At 47.1% G+C, this 20,991-nt stretch overlaps 1 protein-coding gene across 2 annotated transcripts in view; it reads left to right on the top strand.

Annotated features, from left to right (window-relative positions):
• The window catches only part of GNS (glucosamine (N-acetyl)-6-sulfatase), a 76,881-nt gene extending 56,430 nt beyond the window's left edge, over positions 1-20,451 (top strand). The window contains exons 10-14 of one of the 2 annotated variants that reach the window (XM_075344855.1): positions 1,357-1,458; positions 12,794-12,898; positions 13,410-13,520; positions 13,687-13,847; positions 16,460-20,451. In XM_075344855.1, the coding sequence (XP_075200970.1) occupies positions 1,357-1,458; positions 12,794-12,898; positions 13,410-13,520; positions 13,687-13,847; positions 16,460-16,553 (573 nt within the window). In that variant the 3' untranslated portion in view covers positions 16,554-20,451. The remainder of the gene's footprint in view (positions 1-1,356; positions 1,459-12,793; positions 12,899-13,409; positions 13,521-13,686; positions 13,848-16,459) is intronic. The other variant, XM_075344856.1, reaches the window with a different exon arrangement.
• The last annotated feature ends 540 nt before the right edge of the window (positions 20,452-20,991 follow it).

Genomic DNA, 20,991 nt, shown 5'->3' with positions numbered 1-20,991 from the left:
AGAGACGGAGGGAGAGGGAGAGACGGAGGGAGAGGGAGAGACGGAGACGGAGGGAGAGACGGAGACGGAGGGAGAGACGGAGACGGAGGGAGAGACGGAGACGGAGGGAGAGACGGAGACGGAGGGAGAGACGGAGACGGAGGGAGAGACGGAGACGGAGGGAGAGACGGAGACGGAGGGAGAGACGGAGACGGAGGGAGAGACGGAGACGGAGGGAGAGACGGAGACGGAGGGAGAGACGGAGACGGAGGGAGAGACGGAGACGGAGGGAGAGACGGAGACGGAGGGAGAGACGGAGACGGAGGGAGAGACTGAGACTGGGAGGGAGAGACTGAGACTGGGAGGGAGAGACTGAGACTGGGAGGGAGAGACTGAGACTGGGAGGGAGAGACTGAGACTGGGAGGGAGAGACTGAGACTGGGAGGGAGAGACTGAGACTGGGAGGGAGAGACTGAGACTGGGAGGGAGAGACTGAGACTGGGAGGGAGAGACTGAGACTGGGAGGGAGAGACTGAGACTGGGAGGGAGAGACTGAGACTGGGAGGGAGAGACTGAGACTGGGAGGGAGAGACTGAGACTGGGAGGGAGAGACTGAGACTGGGAGGGAGAGACTGAGACTGGGAGGGAGAGACTGAGACTGGGAGGGAGAGACTGAGACTGGGAGGGAGAGACTGAGACTGGGAGGGAGAGACTGAGACTGGGAGGGAGAGACTGAGACTGGGAGGGAGAGACTGAGACTGGGAGGGAGAGACTGAGACTGGGAGGGAGAGACTGAGACTGGGAGGGAGAGACTGAGACTGGGAGGGAGAGACTGAGACTGGGAGGGAGAGACTGAGACTGGGAGGGAGAGACTGAGACTGGGAGGGAGAGACTGAGACTGGGAGGGAGAGACTGAGACTGGGAGGGAGAGACTGAGACTGGGAGGGAGAGACTGAGACTGGGAGGGAGAGACTGAGACTGGGAGGGAGAGACTGAGACTGGGAGGGAGAGACTGAGACTGGGAGGGAGAGACTGAGACTGGGAGGGAGAGACTGAGACTGGGAGGGAGAGACTGAGACTGGGAGGGAGAGACTGAGACATATATATATTTTATTTATTTATTTTTTTTCCTGTTCTCATTTTCGTTAGAAACCTGATGAATGGGGAGATGTTCTTTTTCAATTTATTCTTGGCTTACAACTTTGTGTGTTCACCATAACCTTAAATGAGCTGACATTACCTTCAGTTTATTGGCTTCCACTACTTGGACTATGCATTGTTGCTGTTCAGATCAAGCTTTAACATGGGGCATGCCAAGAGATGTTTATTGGCACCTCCTCTGTACCTGAATGTTTGGGGTTTTTTTTTCTATTTTAGGCACTCATTGCAAACATTGATCTTGGTCCAACCATCTTGGATATTGCTGGATTTGACCTCAATAAGACCCAGATGGACGGGATGTCGTACTTCCCCATTTTGGCAAGTAGAGGCATTGTCTTGTATTGTGATACCTACAACTAGTGCTACAGTAATATTGTAATATAGATTGATTGAATTGATTGGAATAAAAAAAGAACTTATAAGACTTCATGTCAGGTTTAGGGTAGATTAATAAAATGTTATATCAATTTTTTTTTTTTTATGCACTCTAGCGGACAACACATACCATTGAGCTTTATGCAAATGACATGATAATTTTTGTGGACCAAATTAAAGATACCCTACCTCGTTATTTCTACCATTGATCTTTTTGGCCAGTATTTCGGACTATCCATTAACTGGGACAAATCTGCATTAATGCCCCTTGGACATGAATCTATTGGCCACTTGGTCTCACAATCACGTCTTATTGTATTGAATCACGTCAAATATTTAGGGATTATTATTTCAAAAGACACCAAGAAGGAGTTGTCCTGAAATATTCTCCCCATACTGGGTTATGTCAAACACACATACATTCTCTCTCCAGGGTAAACTACCCCAATCCGTATTGGGTCGTATAAATCTAATCTTTGAAAAGGTATTTAGCAAAGGTACCAGACCGTAACTGCTTATTGGGCTTTCTGGAACTAGATAGTCCCTCAGCCCCTAAGATGTTGCCCATACTCAGATTGGCAAAGTTGGTTTGGAGACAATTTTAAGAGTGGTTAATTTTAGTCATACCATAGCCAAGATGCCTCTGTGGTAAGATCATCATTTTCCAGTACTGGTTTCTCGCCCTCTTCTATTTTTGGTGTACTTATATGTTATTTAGGGCTGCTTCTCACTTGCGAGTTTCTCGCAGTAGAGCAATGCGAGAAAAACTCGCATTAGAATCGGACACATGTTAGTGAATGATTCAGCTCTCATCTGCGATTTTTTTTTTTTTTTTTTTTTTTTTTTTTTTTTCTCTTCTCAGTCCAAATCGGACTGAGAAAAAAAATCGCAGCATGCTGCTTTTTTGCGAGTTTCTACTGTGAGTCTCTCCAATGCAAGTCTATGGGAGCGTGTAAAAAATCGGATGTCACGGGACGGCACTCACACCATCCTAGTGACATGCGATTTTCTAAATACATTTCTCACATGTTTCCTAAAACACTGGAAACGAGCGATGTCTCACAATGTCTGTCAATCACTATTCTCTGTCAGTCGGTTTCTCCCTCTCGGTCTCTATTCTCTTTGTCGGTCGGTCACTATCTCTGTCCCTCTCACAGTCTGTCGGTCATTTTCCCCTCCCCTCTCATACTCGCCGTTCCCCGATCCCCGGCGCGGCGCTGCATGGCTTTCTCACTACTGCGGCGGCTTTTACTATTGTGAAAAAGCCGGCCGCTCATTTAAACAATCTCGTATTCCCTGCTTTCCCCGCCCACAGGCGCCTATGATTGGTTGCAGTGAGACACGCCTCCACGCTGAGTGACAGGTGTCTCACTGCACCCAATCACAGCAGCCGGTGGGCGGGTCTATACTGTGCAGTGAAATAAATAAATAGTTAAAAAAAATGGCGTGCGGTCCCCCCCCCAATTTTAATACCAGCCAGATAAAGCCATACGGCTGAAGGCTGGTATTCTCAGGATGGGGAGCTCCACGTTATGGGGAGCCCCCCAGCCTAACTATCAGTCAGCAGCCGCCCAGAATTGCCGCATACATTAGATGCGACAGTTCTGGGACTGTACCCGGCTCTTCCCGATTTTACCCTGGTGCGTTGGCAAATCGGGGTAATAAGGAGTTAATGGCAGCCCATAGCTGCCAATAAGTCCTAGATTAATCATGTCAGGCGTCTATGAGACACCCTCCATGATTAATCTGTAAGTTACAGTAAATAAACACACACACATGAAAAAATCATTTATTAGAAATAAAAAACACAAACAAATTCCCTCATTACCAATTTAATAAGCCCCAAAAAGCCCTCCATGTCCGGCGTAATCCACGGACCTCCAGCGTCGCTTCCAGCTTTGCTGCATGGAGGTGACCGGAGCTGCAGCAGACACCGCCGCTCCTGTCACCTCCAAGCAGCAACTGAGGTGAGTAGCGCGATCTGCTGAGGTGTCACTGAGGTTAATCGCGGCCACCGCTGGATCCAGTGACAGCGGGTAACCTCAGTGACAGCTCAGCTGATCGCGATACTCACCTCAGTTGCTGCGTGGAGGTGACAGGAGCGGCGGTGTCTGCTGCAGCTCCTGTCACCTTCATGCTGGAAGCGACGCTGGAGGTCCGTGGATTACGCCGGACATGGAGGGCTTTTTGGGGCTTATTAAATTGGTAATGAGGGAATTTGTTTGTGTTTTTTTTTATTTCTAATAAATTATTTTTTCATTGTGTGTGTGTGTGTGTGTGTGTGTGTGTGTGTGTGTGTGTGTGTTTATTTACTGTAACTTACAGATTAATCATGGAGGGTGTCTCATAGACGCCTGACATGATTAATCTAGGACTTATTGGCAGCTATGGGCTGCCATTAACTCCTTATTACCCTTATTTGCCAACACACCAGGGTAAATCGGGAAGAGCCGGGTACAGTCCCAGAACTGTCGCATCTAATGTATGCGGCAATTCTGGGCGGCTGCTGACTGATAGTTAGGCTGGGGGGCTCCCCATAATGTGGAGCTCCCCATCCTGAGAATACCAGCCTTCAGCCGTATGGCTTTATCTGGCTGGTATTAAAATTAGGGGGGACCGCACGCCATTTTTTTTAATTATTTATTTCACTGCATAGTATAGACCCGCCCACCGGCTGCTGTGATTGGTTGCAGTGAGACACCTGTCACTCAGCGTGGAGGCGTGTCTCACTGCAACCAATCATAGGCGCCTGTGGGCGGGGAAAGTAGGGAATACGAGATTGTTTAATGAGCGGCCGGGTTTTTCAAAATAGTAAAAGCCGCCGCAGCAGTGAGAAAGCCGCGCCGCGCCGGGGATCGGTGAGTATGAGAGAGGGCTGCTAACTTCAGTCACTCAGGGGATTAGCGGTCACCGGTGAGCCCTTCACGGGTGACCGCTAATCAGGACGCGGCACAGACAGAGCCGCAGCATGACAATGAAGTCGGGTGAAGTTCACCCGAGTTCATTCTGATTGTGCGGCTCTGTCTGTCTGCTGTCATCTGCCATTAAGCTCTGCTACATGGCTGTCTGTGTCTGCTGTCAGCAGCCATGTAGCAGAGCTGAATGGCAGATGACATAGTAAAAAATACGCATTACACACGCATTACACACGCTAGTAAAATCATTAATTTATTCAGAAAAAGCATCGCACTTGCGTTGCACTCGGACCTAACGTGAACTAAAATCAGCCGAGTTTTTTTCAGCCCAGTCGGACCGATTTTACTCGCATAGATGCGTTTCCAGCCTTAGTGAAAAAATATTATATGACCAGAATGTTCTATTGTCCTTTGAACAAATGCAATCTAAATATACCAAGGTCTCAGTTTTTTAGAATTTCCCCAAAACTTCTCTAAAATTTGGAAGTTATGGAAATCTTTGTATATAACAATTACCTAAAGCAGATAATTATACTTCTAGTTTAGGTACGGGCTAACATGAGTGAGATCCAGGGGCTTAAAGGGAACCTGTCAGGTACAATATGCACCCAGAGCCACGAGCAGTTCTCGGTGCATATTGCTGATCCCTGCCTAATTGTCCCTGTATACACTAGGATAGATAAAGGGATCTTTAGAACTTCAAACTTCAGTTTGAAGCCAGGACGCGTACACCCGGCTTCATAGTGAGCATGACCCAAACTCTGGGGTCATGCGCCCTGAGCCGAAATCCAGCGTCGGACACAATGGTGGTGGCAGAGAGGTGAGTGAGATCATCCACTGACACTGCATATGCATTAGCATGTTAGCACGCCCACAGGGGTGTATTAACATGCTAATGGAGCCAACTAGCCAGGGGAACTAAAGCCCAGGGGACTAGTCCCTGCGCTCGTTAGCATACAATAAAAGATCTTTAGAAAACGTTTTCTAAAGATCTCTTTATCCTAGTGTATACAGGGACGGTTAGGCAGGGATTAGCAATATGCACCCAGAACTGCTCATGGTTCTGGGTGCATATTGGACCTGACAGGTTTCCTTTTAATATAGTTTTTTCAGATAGCACACTTGGGGATGGTTGTGGGGTAAATACAGCCATGGTAAGATACGCACACTATATGGAAAACTTTCCCTGGGCCCTTTTCATTTTTTTTTTCCTTTCTTTTTGGGTGGGGGGCGTGTGCAGGCCATTGTTTTTATCTGTTTAATTTGATCTTTACACATTCTTTATTGTATATCTCTCTATGGTATTTTCAGGCTTGCCTAGTTATTAAGATACAGAAGTCTTTAGATACCTACTGGTTGTGTCTTTATAGAGAAATGTGGGATGCTTTGGTGTATTTTGTGCTTGGTATCCTATGCAAGAAATGTAACTAACACACACACACACACACACACCTGGGATTGTATAGTTTGCTTTATTATACTTGAGCTGCATGTAACTTTTCCAGCAACAGTAGTCATTGAAAAAAAATAAAAAAAAAGTGTGTGACAGAGGGGTTTTCCAGAACGTTGATATTAATGGCACATCCCAGGGATAGGTCATCAGCATCAGATTGGTGAGTTCAACGCTCGGAACCACCTATCGCTCTGTTTGGTCAAGTGTACAGAGCCGCAACATCACACCACAGCTCCGTATGTTGTGTTATTTCTGTTCTCAGATGCTGCAACCTGGCTCCCATTCACTGTAGATGATGATCTGCAGCATCTGACAGCAGCCACTACACAGTGGACAGAGCTGTGCTATTCGGCGGTGTACATCCAGCCACTGGTGCATCTGTAAGTGGCCGTTTGCTGGGGGAACCAGACCTTTTCCGATCTGTTACTTTTGTTCTAAAAGAAAAAATGGAACCCGGATGGACCCCAAAATAATTGGTGGAACACATTTGCATAAGAGATCCATTGGATCATCGATTTGGTTTCTGTTTCTTACACACATGAACAGTGCTCTATGGAAGTGTAAACCACTGAGGACCCACAAGTATATAACACAAAGTAATTCGACCTTTGTTTAATATGTTTAGGGCTTTTCTTTTTCGCTCCTAATTGGGAGACCCAGACAGTGGGTGTATAGCTACTGCCCTCTGGAGGCCGCACAAAGAACTACACTTAAAAGTGTAAGGCCCCTCCCCTTCTGGCTATACACCCTCCCGTAGGAGTACAGATTCCTCAGTTTTAGCTTTGTGCGCAAGGAGGTCAGACACGCACGCATAGCTCCATTGTTTTTAGTCAGCAGCAGCTGCTGACTATGTCGGATGGAAGAAAAGAGGGCCCATAAACAGGGCTCCCAGCATGCTCCCTTCTCACCCCACTGTATGTCGGAGGTGTTTGTAAGGTTGAGGTACCCATTGCGGGTACGGCGGCAGGAGCCCACATGCTGATTCCTTCCCCATCCCTTTTTACAGGGCTCTGGGTGAAGTGGGATTTACTGGTCTCCAGGCACTGAGACCGGGCTCCATCTACAGCCCCTGGAGAAGATGCTGGATGGAGCGGAGTACATCAGGGACATGGCCCTGCTTCCTCAAGGTACTCTGTGTCCCCGTGCATTTGGCGCTCACACCGCAGCATGCTGGGTGTTGTAGTGCGCCGGGGGACATCTGCGCTACGGCGCTTGTGCCATGGCCTCATTCAGCTTAGCTGAAGCAGGCACACTTCCAGGAATCGGTCGCGCCGGCCGCTGGGACTGCGGCGCGGCTGGCACTTGTGGTGCGCCGGGGACTTCAGCGCGGCCCGCGCTTTTACGGCGGCCGCGCTGATAACTCGAGTCCCCGGCTTTTGCGGCCTGCTTCCGTTCGTTCCCGCCCCCGGACCTGCCAGTCAGGAGAGGGGCGGGACGCTGGCCACGTTTAGGAATCGGTCATGCCGGCCGCTGGGACTGCGGCGCGGCTGGCACTTGTGGTGCGCCGGGGACTTCAGCGCGGCCCGCGCTTTTACGGCGGCCGCGCTGATAACTCGAGTCCCCGGCTTTTGCGGCCTGCTTCCGTTCGTTCCCGCCCCCAGACCTGCCAGTCAGGAGAGGGGCGGGACGCTGGCCAGTGCATCAGCGCTGAGGGCTGGAGTCGTTTTTACATACTCCAGCCCTCCCAATCGGCACAGAGGGGACACTGTTTCCCGCACTTTTGTTTGGGAACTCCCACGGACCGCCCCTCTCCACAGACGCCGGCAGCCATTCCTGCTGACACGCTGAGCTGCAGAGGGGAGCCGGGGAGACCCAGACAAGGAATTCTGCAGCCTCTTACCCGCTATTCAGCGGGCGGTAAGCAGCCCTCAGGGCTCACCCCCTCTTGTGCCAGTACTATTCTTAGTATTTTGTTGCTACAAATACTTTGTATTGCATAGCGCTGGTCGCCCTTTGGCTATAGACTCTCTCACATTGCAGAGAGCCAGCAGCATGTCGTCCGTAAAACGCAAGGGTGCCAAGGCACAGACATTATATGCTTCCTGCACCGCATGTGGGACTTTTCTACCGGCAGGCTCCACGGACCCCCATTGTGTGCAGTGCTCGGCCCCTGCGGCGCTTGCACAGTCGGGACCTCTGCTGGACGTGACCCAGGGTGTACCACCTGTGAATGCTGTCCAGGTGACAGGAACTGAGTTTGCAGCTTTTGCTGACAGAATGTCTCTCACTATGTCACAAATTCTTGACACATTGCGAGCTAGGCCTGTACTTCAGGCCACGGACACTGTGCAATCATTGCCCCCTGGTCCCCCTCAGCTCCAAGCTCCGGGACGGGCATATACACCTCAGGGTGAAGACTCTGACTCGGATGATGGCCCCGGGCAGCCTAAGCGGGCTCGCTATGACGGGCCTTCACATTCATCTCAATGGTCAGGATCCCAGCGAGATGAATCTATGGGTGATGAGGCGGACGTAACTGATCAGGATTCTGATCCTGGGACCGCTCTCAATCTAGATACACCAGATGGTGACGCCATAGTTAATGATCTTATATTTAACATCAATAAGATGTTAAATATTTCCCCACCAGCTCCTCTTGTGGAGGAGTCAGCTTCGCAGCACGAGAGAATCCATTTCAGATACCCTAAGCGTACTTTAAGCACTTTTCTGGACCACGCTGACTTTAGAGACGCAATCCAGAAACCCCACGCTTATCCTGAAAGGCGTTTTCCTAAACGGCTTAAAGATACACGCTATCCTTTTCCCCCTGAGGTGGTCAAGGGTTGGACCCAGTGTCCAAAAGTGGATCCTCCAATTTCCAGGCTTGCAGCTAGATCCTTGGTTGCAGTTGAAGATGGAGCGGCACTTAAAGATGCCACTGACAGGCAGATGGAGCTCTGGCTGAAATCCATCTATGAAGCGATTGGAGCGTCATTGGCGCCTTCTTTTGCAGCCGTATGGGCACTCCAAGCTATCTCAGCCGGGCTTGCGCGAGTTGACTCCGTCACACGTGCATTTGCCCCGCAGGTAGCACCATTGACCTCGCAAATGGCGGCATTCGCGTCGTACGCGATTAATGCTGTTCTTGACGCTACAAGCCGCACGGCAGTGGCGTCAGCCAACTCCGTTGTTTTGCGTAGGGCCCTGTGGTTGAGACATTGGAAAGCAGATTCTCATTCCAAGAAGTGCTTAACCAATTTGCCTTTTTCTCGTGACCGATTGTTTGGAGAGCGTTTGGATGAAATCATCAAACACTCCAAGGGTAAGGACTCATCCTTACCGCAACACAGACAAAACAGACCCCAACAGAGGAAGGGTCAGTCTGGTTATCGGTCCTTTCGAGGACCGGGCAGGTCCCAATTCACCTCGTCAAAAAAGACTCAAAAGGACCAGAGACGCTCAGATTCTTGGAGGTCTCAGTCACGCCCAAAAAGGGCAGCCGGAGGAACCGTTGCCAAGACAGCGTCCTCCTGACTTGCGGTCTCCGATTCCCACACCCGCGGTCGGTGGGAGGCTTTCCCACTTTGGCGACATCTGGCTGTCACACGTCAAAGACCGTTGGGTGAGGGATATTCTGTCTCACGGGTACAGGATAGAGTTCAGTTCTCGTCCGCCAACTCGTTTCTTCAGAACTTCTCCCCCACCAGACCGAGCCGATGCTCTGTTGCAGGCGGTGGCCGCTCTAAAAGCGGAAGGAGTGGTGACCTCCGTCCCTCTTCAGGAACAAGGTCACGGTTTTTACTCCAATCTGTTTGTGGTCCCAAAAAAGGACGGATCGTATCGGCCCGTCCTGGATCTAAAGTTGCTCAACAGACACGTAAAAGTCAGGAGGTTCCGGATGGAATCCCTACGCTCCGTCATAGCCTCAATGTCTCAAGGAGATTTTCTAGCATCAATAGATATCAAAGATGCGTATCTCCACGTGCCGATCGCACCAGAGCATCAGCGTTTCCTACGCTTCGTCATACACGACGAACACCTGCAGTTCGTAGCGTTACCTTTCGGTCTGGCAACAGCCCCCCGGGTCTTCACCAAGGTCATGGCAGCAGTAGTAGCTGTTCTGCACTCGCAGGGTCACTCGGTCATCCCGTATCTAGACGACCTGCTTATAAAGGCACCCTCTCAAGAGGCATGCCAACACAGTCTGAAGGTGGCACTAGACACTCTCCAGAGTTTCGGGTGGATTATCAACTTTCCAAAGTCTCATCTAACCCCGACCCAATCTCTGACTTATCTTGGCATGGAGTTTCATACTCTCTCAGCGATAGTGAAGCTTCCACTGGACAAGCAGTGCTCGCTACGGACTGGAGTGCAATCTCTCCTTCAGAGCCAGTCGCACTCACTGAGGCGCCTCATGCATTTCCTAGGAAAGATGGTAGCAGCAATGGAGGCAGTCCCGTTCGCGCAGTTTCATCTGCGCCCTCTACAATGGGACATTCTACGCCAATGGGACGGGAAATCGACGTCCCTCGACAGGACTGTCTCCCTCTCTCAGACTGCCAAGGACTCTCTGCGTTGGTGGCTTCTCCCCACCTCATTGTCACAGGGAAAGTCGTTCCTTCCCCCGTCCTGGGCAGTGGTCACGACGGATGCGAGCCTATCAGGGTGGGGAGCGGTGTATCTCCACCACAGGGCTCAGGGGATGTGGACTCTGGAAGAGTCCACCCTGCAGATCAATGTTCTGGAAATCAGAGCAATCTATCTTGCCCTGCGAGCCTTCCAACAATGGCTGGAAGGCAAGCAGATTCGGATTCAGTCGGACAATTCCACGGCGGTGGCGTACATCAACCACCAAGGGGGAACACGCAGTCGCCAAGCTTTTCAAGAAGTCCATCGGATTTTGACGTGGGTGGAAAGCAGAGCGTCCACCATATCCGCAGTTCACATCCCAGGCGTGGAAAACTGGGAAGCAGACTTTCTCAGTCGCCAGGGCATGGACGCAGGAGAATGGTCCCTTCACCCGGACGTGTTTCAGCAGATCTGTTGCCGCTGGGGGACGCCGGACGTCGATCTGATGGCGTCACGACACAACAACAAGGTCCCAGTTTTCATGGCACGGTCTCACGATCACCGAGCACTGGCGGCAGACGCCTTGGTTCAGGATTGGTCGCAATTCCGACTCCCCTATGTGTTCCCACCTCTAGCATTGTTACCCAGAGTTCTCCGGAAAATCAGGTCCGACTGCCATCGAGCCATACTCGTCGCTCCAGATTGGCCAAGAAGGTCGTGGTACCCGGATCTGTGGCATCTCACGGTAGGCCAACCGTGGACACTACCAGACCGTCCAGATTTGCTGTCTCAAGGGCCGTTTTTCCATCTGAATTCTGCGGCCCTGAACCTGACTGTGTGGCCATTGAGTCCTGGATCCTAGCGGCCTCAGGTTTATCTCATGAAGTTGTTGCCACAATGAGACAGGCTAGAAAACCATCCTCAGCTAAGATCTATCACAGAACGTGGAAGATATTCTTAGCGTGGTGCGTGGCTCAAGGGTTTTCTCCCTGGCCATTTGCATTGCCAACTTTTCTTTCCTTCCTGCAGTCTGGGTTGGAAAAAGGTTTGTCGCTTAGCTCTCTTAAGGGTCAAGTCTCCGCGCTATCCGTATTCTTTCAGAAGCGCTTGGCACAGCTTTCTAAAGTACGCACGTTTCTCCAAGGAGTTTGTCATATTGTTCCTCCTTACAGACGGCCATTGGAACCCTGGGATCTGAACAAGGTTCTCATTGCTCTCCAGAAGCCGCCTTTCGAGCCTTTGAAAGAGGTTCCCCTTTCTCGGCTTTCACAAAAGGTAGTTTTTCTTGTGGCGGTCACGTCTCTTCGAAGAGTGTCCGAGCTAGCGGCGTTATCTTGCAAATCTCCCTTCCTGGTGTTTCACCAAGACAAGGTAGTACTGCGTCCAATTCCAGAGTTTTCTCCCAAGGTGGTTTCTTCCTTTCATCTCAATCAGGATATCACTTTACCATCTTTGTGTCCGCATCCAGTTCACCAATTTGAAAAGGGTTTACATCTGTTGGACCTGGTGAGAGCACTCAGGATTTACATTTCTCGCACGGCGGCTCTACGCCGTTCTGATGCGCTCTTTGTCCTAGTCGCTGGTCAGCATAAGGGATCGCAAGCTTCCAAATCCACCCTGGCGCGGTGGATCAAGGAACCAATTCTTCACACATACCGTTCTGCTGGGCTTCCGATTCCATCTGGACTGAAGGCCCATTCTACCAGAGCCGTGGGTGCGTCCTGGGCATTGCGGCATCAGGCTACGGCTCAGCAAGTGTGCCAGGCGGCTACCTGGTCGAGTCTGCACACGTTTACCAAACACTATCAAGTGCATACCTACGCTTCGGCAGATGCCAGCCTAGGTAGACAGGTCCTTCAGGCGGCGGTGGCCCACCTGTAGGAAGAGGCTGTCTGACAGCCCGTTCATGTGGTATCTTTTTACCCACCCAGGGACTGCTTTTGGACGTCCCACTGTCTGGGTCTCCCAATTAGGAGCGAAAAAGAAGAAGGGAATTTTGTTTACTTACCGTAAATTCCTTTTCTTCTAGCTCCAATTGGGAGACCCAGCACCCGCCCTATTTGTTCTTAGGGTTTCGTTTTTCGGGTGCACATGTTGTTCATGTTGTTTCTTAAGTTCTCCGATCATGTTATCGGATTGAATTTGTTTTTGAAACTGTTATTGGCTTTCCTCCTTCTTGCTTTGGTACTAAAACTGAGGAATCTGTACTCCTACGGGAGGGTGTATAGCCAGAAGGGGAGGGGCCTTACACTTTTAAGTGTAGTTCTTTGTGCGGCCTCCAGAGGGCAGTAGCTATACACCCACTGTCTGGGTCTCCCAATTGGAGCTAGAAGAAAAGGAAATTACGGTAAGTAAACAAAATTCCCTTCTTTCTGAATGGGATATTTGCTTATGTTTTCAGAAAAACAGCAATTGCACCTGGAGAACTGATCTTTTGGTTGAATATCAAGGAGAAGGTGTTAATGAAACTGATCCATCATGTCCTTCTTGTGGACCTGGAGTGTCTGTATGTAAAATCGATGACCTAATATTGTAAAAACTGCTTGACAAATAACCCACTTTGTTGTTAGCACCTATCCTTGTAATAAGTATGGTGATGGTAATGATGTAGAAGTAAACACACACATAGAGCAGAAGTGTGTGGCCATATAATGACACAAAGCACCTGTGACTTTTTCTTCAGAGCTGTGGGGGTGATAGATGCCATTACATGGTACTTTATGCAATCATGGGGAAGATGGTTACAACATAACAGTAGTGCCCAACGAGACATGGCAGAAGATACTAAGGATCTATATCTTTTGAAGTCCTATTCATATATTATGTTGTAGGTCTCACCCAATGTGCTTTTTCATAATATGGTGAAAATTCTAAAGTTATTGTTAAATCTAGTCCCCAGTTCTCATGCTGCCCTCATGGGTTGGGTGGGTGGTTCTCCCGTAGGTTTTTGTAACTTGTACAGAAGCCTCGCTCCACACCTCCTATTGATATCAAACTTCAATTTCTTTGACTTCCAGCAATGTTTCCCAGACTGTGTGTGTGAAGATGCGTATAACAACACTTATGCCTGTGTGAGGACGATTTCCAAAGACCACGACTTGCAGTATTGTGAGTTTGATGATGCAGAGGTGAGTTGACCTGTACCATTTGCGTTTTGTCAAATCTGGTAGACCTTTATCTTTTAACTTGTAAAGCATTTCAAGAATATACCACAATGTTTTGATTTACACTCTTAAAACATGAGAAAGTTTGTGTTTTTAAATACTTTTCTATGTCTTAAATATTGGATGCCAGGTTTTTGTTGAAGTCTACAATTTAACGGCAGATCCAAACCAGTTGACCAACATTGCTAAAACCATAGACCAAGAGATCCTAGAAAAGATGAACCATCGGCTTATGGTCCTGCAGTCCTGTTGTGGGGCTTCCTGTCGAAGTCCGGGGGTCTTTGATCCTAGGTAATGCATCTGTACAATGCTATCAACAGTTGGAGAAATATTTTGGTTGGAGATGTCTACATTATAGGACTTAAAGGGAAGGTGTCGCGTTTTTTTATTTTTGTATTAAAAAGTGATTATATAAAGTATTTTTAATACAAAATTAAAATCACCGCTTATTTAGTTTTTTTATTTAATTCTATTTTTACTGGAGGCACTGGGGGCTGCCATGCTGGATTTGCTGTGTGGGTAACGACAGTAACTCACTCCTTTTATGGCAGCTTCTGTGCATAGAAAACAGTGGTCGGGATCCGACCCCTTCAGTAACGTTACAGTAGGCGTCTGCTGTGACCTGGACGCGCCCCCCGGGCTGTCCAGATCACAGCAGGGGGAGGAGATCAGCGCCATCATTGTGGAGCTCACAGCGTATGCCGTTTGCTCCACTTTACCCCTGTCAACCACCAGGATGAGAGTACGGGCCGCCTACCCTCCCCCCGCCCCGCCGTTACCGTCTCCAATGACACCCCCTCCCTCCACTCTACCCAACCCCCGCTACTGCCGCCCCTCCCCCGACATTACAGTCTCCAATGACAGTCCCTCCGCTCTACCCAGCACCCACTCTGCCCGCCGCCGCTGCGCCGTGTATGTGTGATGTGACTCATGTGAGTACCGCCGCTGCAACCATGTCCAACACCCCCCACCCTCCTTCTTCCTGCCACCTTTCGGCCTGTGCGTGAACCGGTGATACTGTATGCAGGGCTGTGTATCTAATCCTATCCTGTGTGATACTGTATGCAGGGCTGTGTATCTAATTTTGTCCTGTGTGATACTCCTGCTGTCCTTGGTGATCCTTTAGACATTTGTGGTCACCAACAAAATGGCTCCGCACTGTGTCCCTACATTTCATTCTTTCCTATCCTTTGTAAACACCCAGGTTGGGAGGGGGAGGTGTGATGTGACACAGGAGAGCAGACTCCGCCCACTTTACTGCAGCTGTAATGTGAGCTATTTCTACAGTGGGATTTCTGAAGGATTTCAGCAGCTGCTCCCCCTAGTGTTTAACAGTGGAAAATATCAAACTTTTTAATTTTTTTTTATATTTTGCTCAATTAAAAACAAATAATATTTAAATAAAACATTAAAACATTAATTACATTTTTTCAGTTATTGAATTTTTTTTTTTTTTTGACGACACCTTCCCTTTAAGATCATAAATGTAAGCTGTTGCTTTTAATGTAATGGTTGTAAGCAATATAAATTCATGGCTTAAGATGGCTGTCAGTGGTGAGGAGTCTTATAGCTGCAATGCTGCTCTGGGAAATATTCAAATCGTCTCTTCAGGAAGGAGACTAACTCTAGTGCCACCTATTGGAAGTAGCAATCCTAAAAGTCAAAAGTGGCTCTGCAAGGAGAAAAGTTCTTCCCTTTGACTCCACTTTAGCTTCTCATAAAGCCAGATCAGACCTCATACTTTGCGCTGACGAGGGACAATCATCCCGAAACACTGTGTCTGCAAATTGAAGTTCTGATCTGGCATAAATCCTAGGTCATATGAAAAGGCTTGTGAAAGAGCCACTTTTAACTTTTAGGATTGCTACTTCCAATCGGTGGCACTAGAGTTTGTCTCCTTCCTCCCTGAAGAGACAATTTGGCTTAAGATGTCCATTAACCCTAGAATGCATACCTGGGGCCTCACAGGCCTGCTAGGTTACTTGTTTTCTATGGTAGATTTCTATGGTTGCGTGTTCTAGGGTTAAATGAAAATCAAATATTCGAAAGTTCATATCCTACAATATCTGAAAGTTTTTCTGCAGTTTTACCCCAGAACGTTGAATACTCCCAGCTGGCCGGTTATTTTTTTTTTTTTTATAGCAAGTGTGATCTGAAAAATCTGTTCTATTAAATATTTTGCAGAGACCATTGTGGCCAGCTCTTTTGATTTATCAAGTGTGTATTATGTTTTATATGTACTAAGCTAAGCAACTCTGAAAAAGGACCACCAAGAACACGCACATCGGCCATCCAATACATCTAAAGGCCCATTTACACGCAACGACATCGCTAACGAGATGCCGTTGGGGTCACGGAATTCGTGATGCACATATTTGGCCTCATTAGCGACGTCGTTGCGTGTAACGCCTACGAGCGAGTGTTAACGATCAAAAATACTCACCTAATCGTTGATCGTTGACACGTCGTTCATTTTCAAAATCTCGTTGGTCGTTTTGGACGTAGGTTGTTCGTCGTTCCTGAGGCAGCACACGTTGCTACGTGTGACATCCTAGGAACGATGAACAACACCGTACTTGTGTCCTCCGGCAATGAGGTGGGCGTGTCTTTCATGCGGCTGATCTCCGCTCCTCCGCTCCTTTTGGATGCCTGCCGTGTGATGTCTCTGTGACGCCGCACAAACCGCCCCCTTAGAAAAGAGGCTGTTTGCCGGCCACAGCGACGTCACTAGGAAGGCAAGTCCGTGTGATCGGGCCTAGCGATATTGTGCGCCACGGGCAGCAATTTGCCCGTGACGCACAAATGACGGGGGCGGGTGCGATCGGCAGCAACATCGATAGCGATGTCGCTGCGTGTAAACCAGCCTTAAGGCAAAACTAGACTAATATGATTTCTTTCTGCAGGTACCAGTTTGACCCAAGGATGATGTTCAAAGATCAAGATGACCAGGGCCATATGTTACGGAGAAAGTCTTTGAAGCAGAGCAGCTTCCTTTAGCGGGTGGGAGCTGCGTCACTCTGAAGTAATAAAGCTGGTCTCTTGATTGCCAACACCCAGCCTTGGAGACTGCCACGATCTGTCTTATTGCTGTCATTTTTGTGCAGGACTTAATCAAAACCTGGCTATCCCTGTTGAAATCTGTGAATTGTGGCAACAATGGCCATGTCAATGTTTTCTTCCCAGAAATGTTACTCTGTAGGCCTCCATGTGGCTGAGTGTCACCACGGTGGATGGTTGGTTGGAGTTATTGTACGGCCACGTCCACACATTGAGTATTTGGTGAGCTTTTCCCTCTGTATTTGGGTGAAAAATGCAGAAGTAGTGCCCGTGTTTCTATTATACTTTTCCTCTGATTTGTTCCACTCCTTGTTTTGGCTACAAATACTGAGGTAAAAATTTCACCAAATATTCAATGTGTGAATGTGGCCTACTGGTGATTATTTCTAAGATAAAGGGAAAAAATCTCATCCTGTTCCTGTATTCTAGTCAATCTAAAAAGCAATGACGCTTTGTTTGATTACGAGCAGATCTAGATATCCAAACTAAACTTTAATGCTTGGCACTAATGTAATAAGATTATTTTTCTAACAAAAATATTTTTTTATTTAGAAATGCTGAACACATATCAGGCTTTCAGGACATCAGAAGACAGCAGAGCTAGTTTAATCTTCAAATTTCTAAATTGTGGTCCCATTTTCTATATTCCATTTGATCTTGTCTTTATCATGTGGTCATATGCATTTACATAGGTGGGTGCCTGACCGGTGGTAATTTCCTGGCCTAGTGGCTGGTCTGGGCTCAGCTATTGAGGATCTGACAAGTCCATGACACAAGACAAAGATTTACATGCCATAAACTGACACTAGGTTACATGATGGTCGCTGATGATGGCTATAGTCATCTGTTACCATCTCTAGAGGAAGACCGTTCTTCCATGCTAACTTTTCATGAATGATTCCTAATAGCATGGCCAGCAATTTAGACTGATTTTCCAGAATTTTAATAAAACCATGGTTGCTTTCGGTTTAAAAACAATGCCATATCTTTCAGTTTATTGACGTTAATAAGGCTGCGCTGCAATACCACATACAACCAGTAAACAGGCGTGGCACTGTTTTTGGAAGCAGATTTTTCTAATCCTGGATCACCACTTTATTCACAGAATCTTAGAATTCTGCATATTTAAGATGCAAAATCTGAAATAAATAAGCATACCCTGCATTATTAACGTTTGCACAACTGACATGCCAATGCATTTATTTGGATGCCAAGAGAGTCAAGATTTATCATTTTGCACAAGTCCGGTTTTGTACAAGTATCTTCATCTCGAAAAGTCAACGTACTTTTGTTTCCTTATGAAGCGCCACAAGAAAATTGAGCAAGAAGATCTTTCACCAGTTTGAGCATATAAAACTGGTCACATTATGGAATAGTGGCTGCTGAGCTGAATAAAATGGTAAAACGTGGTTTTTATTTTTTAATGTCTCGCCTCTGTTGCAGAGAGAACGTGTAATGTTTGTTATAATTTTAAGTCCTAGGGGACGTTGTGAGAGGTCACTGGGGGCACGTAATTATTTTTTGACGTTGACCAAATATACAGGGGAGGAAAATTTAACACACCCCCACAATAGCTTGGAACTGGTTTAGTGTGAGACATGTAATGACAGTCCACTGTCCTCACGGTAATGAAGCATACAATTAGACCAGAGTGCCGGAAGTTGTAGTACTAACATCTTCATCTCACAGGGGTCTATGTAGGCAGAGCAGTACAGCGGAGTTGAGCTTTGTTATATTACAAGCACAGCTGCAGCTCCCCTCACTCAGTGCTGTCAGCTCTGCTGTACTAATCCCAACCCCACACAGAAAAGAGAGAAGGGCTGTGTGTCATTTATGGCTTTCATAGGAGGCAGAATGCTCTTAGTTTATGTGGGGATGTATATTTTTTTTTTTTCTCCCCTGTGAGTTGCTGCCTACTTATGATTGGTCAACCTCATGCAGGGGAAGACGTACATGCCCCCAGAGACAAATCTTGGGTTATAATTTGGTATAGTTCAACTGGATGTTACCAAAACTTTATAAGCCAATATCTCTGCAACGGAGAGGAGAAATTAAAAAATAAAAACTATTATTTTATATAGCTCTGCAGCCATTCTATGATGTGACTAGGTTAGCAACCTCAAATTTGTGACAGGTCCTATTTACTTTAAAGAGAACATTATGGGCATCCAAGTACCTTCTAGTGAAACTTGATGGTATGGCTCTGAATTTATTTTTTTGTCAAGGTCAAATTAAATATTTGTAGAAGAAAGATAGGAAATCTGTTCTTTATGAAGTGTGTTCCTAAATTCTCCTGGGATCTCTCCCAGTTTTTAGCAAATGTAAAAAAACCCCAAACAAACGCAGACGCTAACTGGGTGTGAGCTAAGAGTCCACTGCCAGTTGTTTTCATCACTGTACTGTCTAGTAGCAGCTTGTAAATGTTTGCCCTATCAATTAAAACTTCAAATATATCGTCATAATTTATTATTTTTTTTATTTTTTTTTTTAGTTTAATCATTTATCAACATGAAAGAAAAGCATAAACCACTAAGAGGTATTAAAGGGGTATTCTCACGTTATTAAATTACTTTAGTTACTTTGAAAATAAGGCTGGTTTCACATTAGCGGTATTCTGCCGCATCCGGCACAAATGCTGTAGAGTTCACAGGCATCGCGGCAAGCTCCGGTCACATGCTGTCACATGCTCCGGTCACATGACCGCTTATGACCAGAGCTTGCCAGTGAACTGTATTGAACTGTACTGTACTTATGCCGTATCCGGCAGTGCGGCAGAATACCGCTGATGTGAAACCAGCCTAAGAGAGAAAATCAACTCAATAGTAAACCATCTGCTTTCATACTCCTGCTATGGGAGATTTTATATTTGATAGTGTACAGCTTGTTTCCAAGGGGATCAACAACCAGAGTCTGGCCACTATGCGCAATAGTTACATTCAGGCTGAGGCGTTAACTCATGAGATTCCAGTCGGCTCTCTCCAGCCCACTCATTGACTGCTCACCTTCCCTTTGTCATCTCCTGACTGAAATGCTCTGATTAGTCCTGCATAATCACAATCCCTGGCTAAGGTGACTAAGAGTGTAGACTCAAAACAATAACAGCTGAAGAAACTTCTCTAAAAGAACTCAACGTAATAACGTTAGTATATCACTTATTCCAAGGGGGGTGGGGGGGTTGGCAAGAGTTGTCAATGCTGATTTATGAATCAATATGTAAGAAAAGGTTATCTGCTAGAACAGAACATGGCATTACCGAAAGACATGATGTTCTGCCATTTTTTTCCCCCAACACCGGGATAGCTCATGCACACAGCTGGCCATAGAGAAAAGTATTTACAATAAAGTATACCGATTTATTAAAGTTTTTGGGGTTTTTTTTTACTTTAAAAATGAAGAAATTGTGCCATGTCTGTTCATTTAAGAGCATAAACTGCAGTATGACAACATGGATACAGCTCTTGAGAGCACAAATAAGCACTTTTTATTTTTTCCTTCAATCCTGGAACCCTTTTAATGCCCTAGCAATGATGAAAAGTTTTGTCTTGTGAAGTTCTTGCCTGTCATTCAGGTACGGTGATGCTGGTTCACTTTTAGGGACTCCTCAAAGTATAAATGAACAAGGCCAGTTTTAGCGCTAAATGTATCCAGTCATGTAAAGATACTTTGCACTGGTATTTTAGAGCTGCTCATTGCATTGTATTGTTTTCTTTCACTGTGGTCTTTATATACCTGTAATTTGCTTTGCCCTGTGTGGATTTGGATAACTTGTTTAGAAAGTGACCTTTAACTTGACCCTGTTCACTGCTGCACTTTTCAATAAAATTGAATTTCTCTGTAAGTTTTAAACCTTTTCTGTTATTGTGAAATTCATAGTGGCCTTGTGATGGCTGTGCTACAATCAACCACATCGGTCTATACTCCTGCATACACTCTACAGTTACCATACGTGCCTCCACATATGTATGAGGATATTGTATAAATGGCAATTATCTAATCTGTATCTATTCTCAAACCTGTCCAAACATCAGTATCTGGATAGATTACGGTACATAGTTTTTTCCAGAACCCATGACTGCACCACGAGAGAGGGGATACACCCTTCAAGGACAGGAAACCTCCAGAATAAAAAGGGGCAGCACCTCTCCCCGCATCAGTTGGTTTCCTGTCCTTGAACAGGGAGCCTCCAGGGATCCACTAGATCCAGGATGGTCCTGATGGGCCGAAGATTTAAATCCGGCGCCCGGCCGGTCGACTCTGGCAGCGGCGCGGGTCCTGCTGCGGTCGGCCGAGGTGCTGTGGAGCTGCCGCAGCGGACCCGTGGTACATTGTTTTCCTGCAGATCGCAATTTACAACACACTGTTCTACATATAGAAGCCT

This window comes from Anomaloglossus baeobatrachus, chromosome 4, assembly GCF_048569485.1.
Source record: "Anomaloglossus baeobatrachus isolate aAnoBae1 chromosome 4, aAnoBae1.hap1, whole genome shotgun sequence".
Classification (NCBI taxonomy): Eukaryota; Metazoa; Chordata; class Amphibia; order Anura; family Aromobatidae; genus Anomaloglossus; species Anomaloglossus baeobatrachus.
This window is presented reverse-complemented; position numbering and strand designations above follow the sequence as displayed.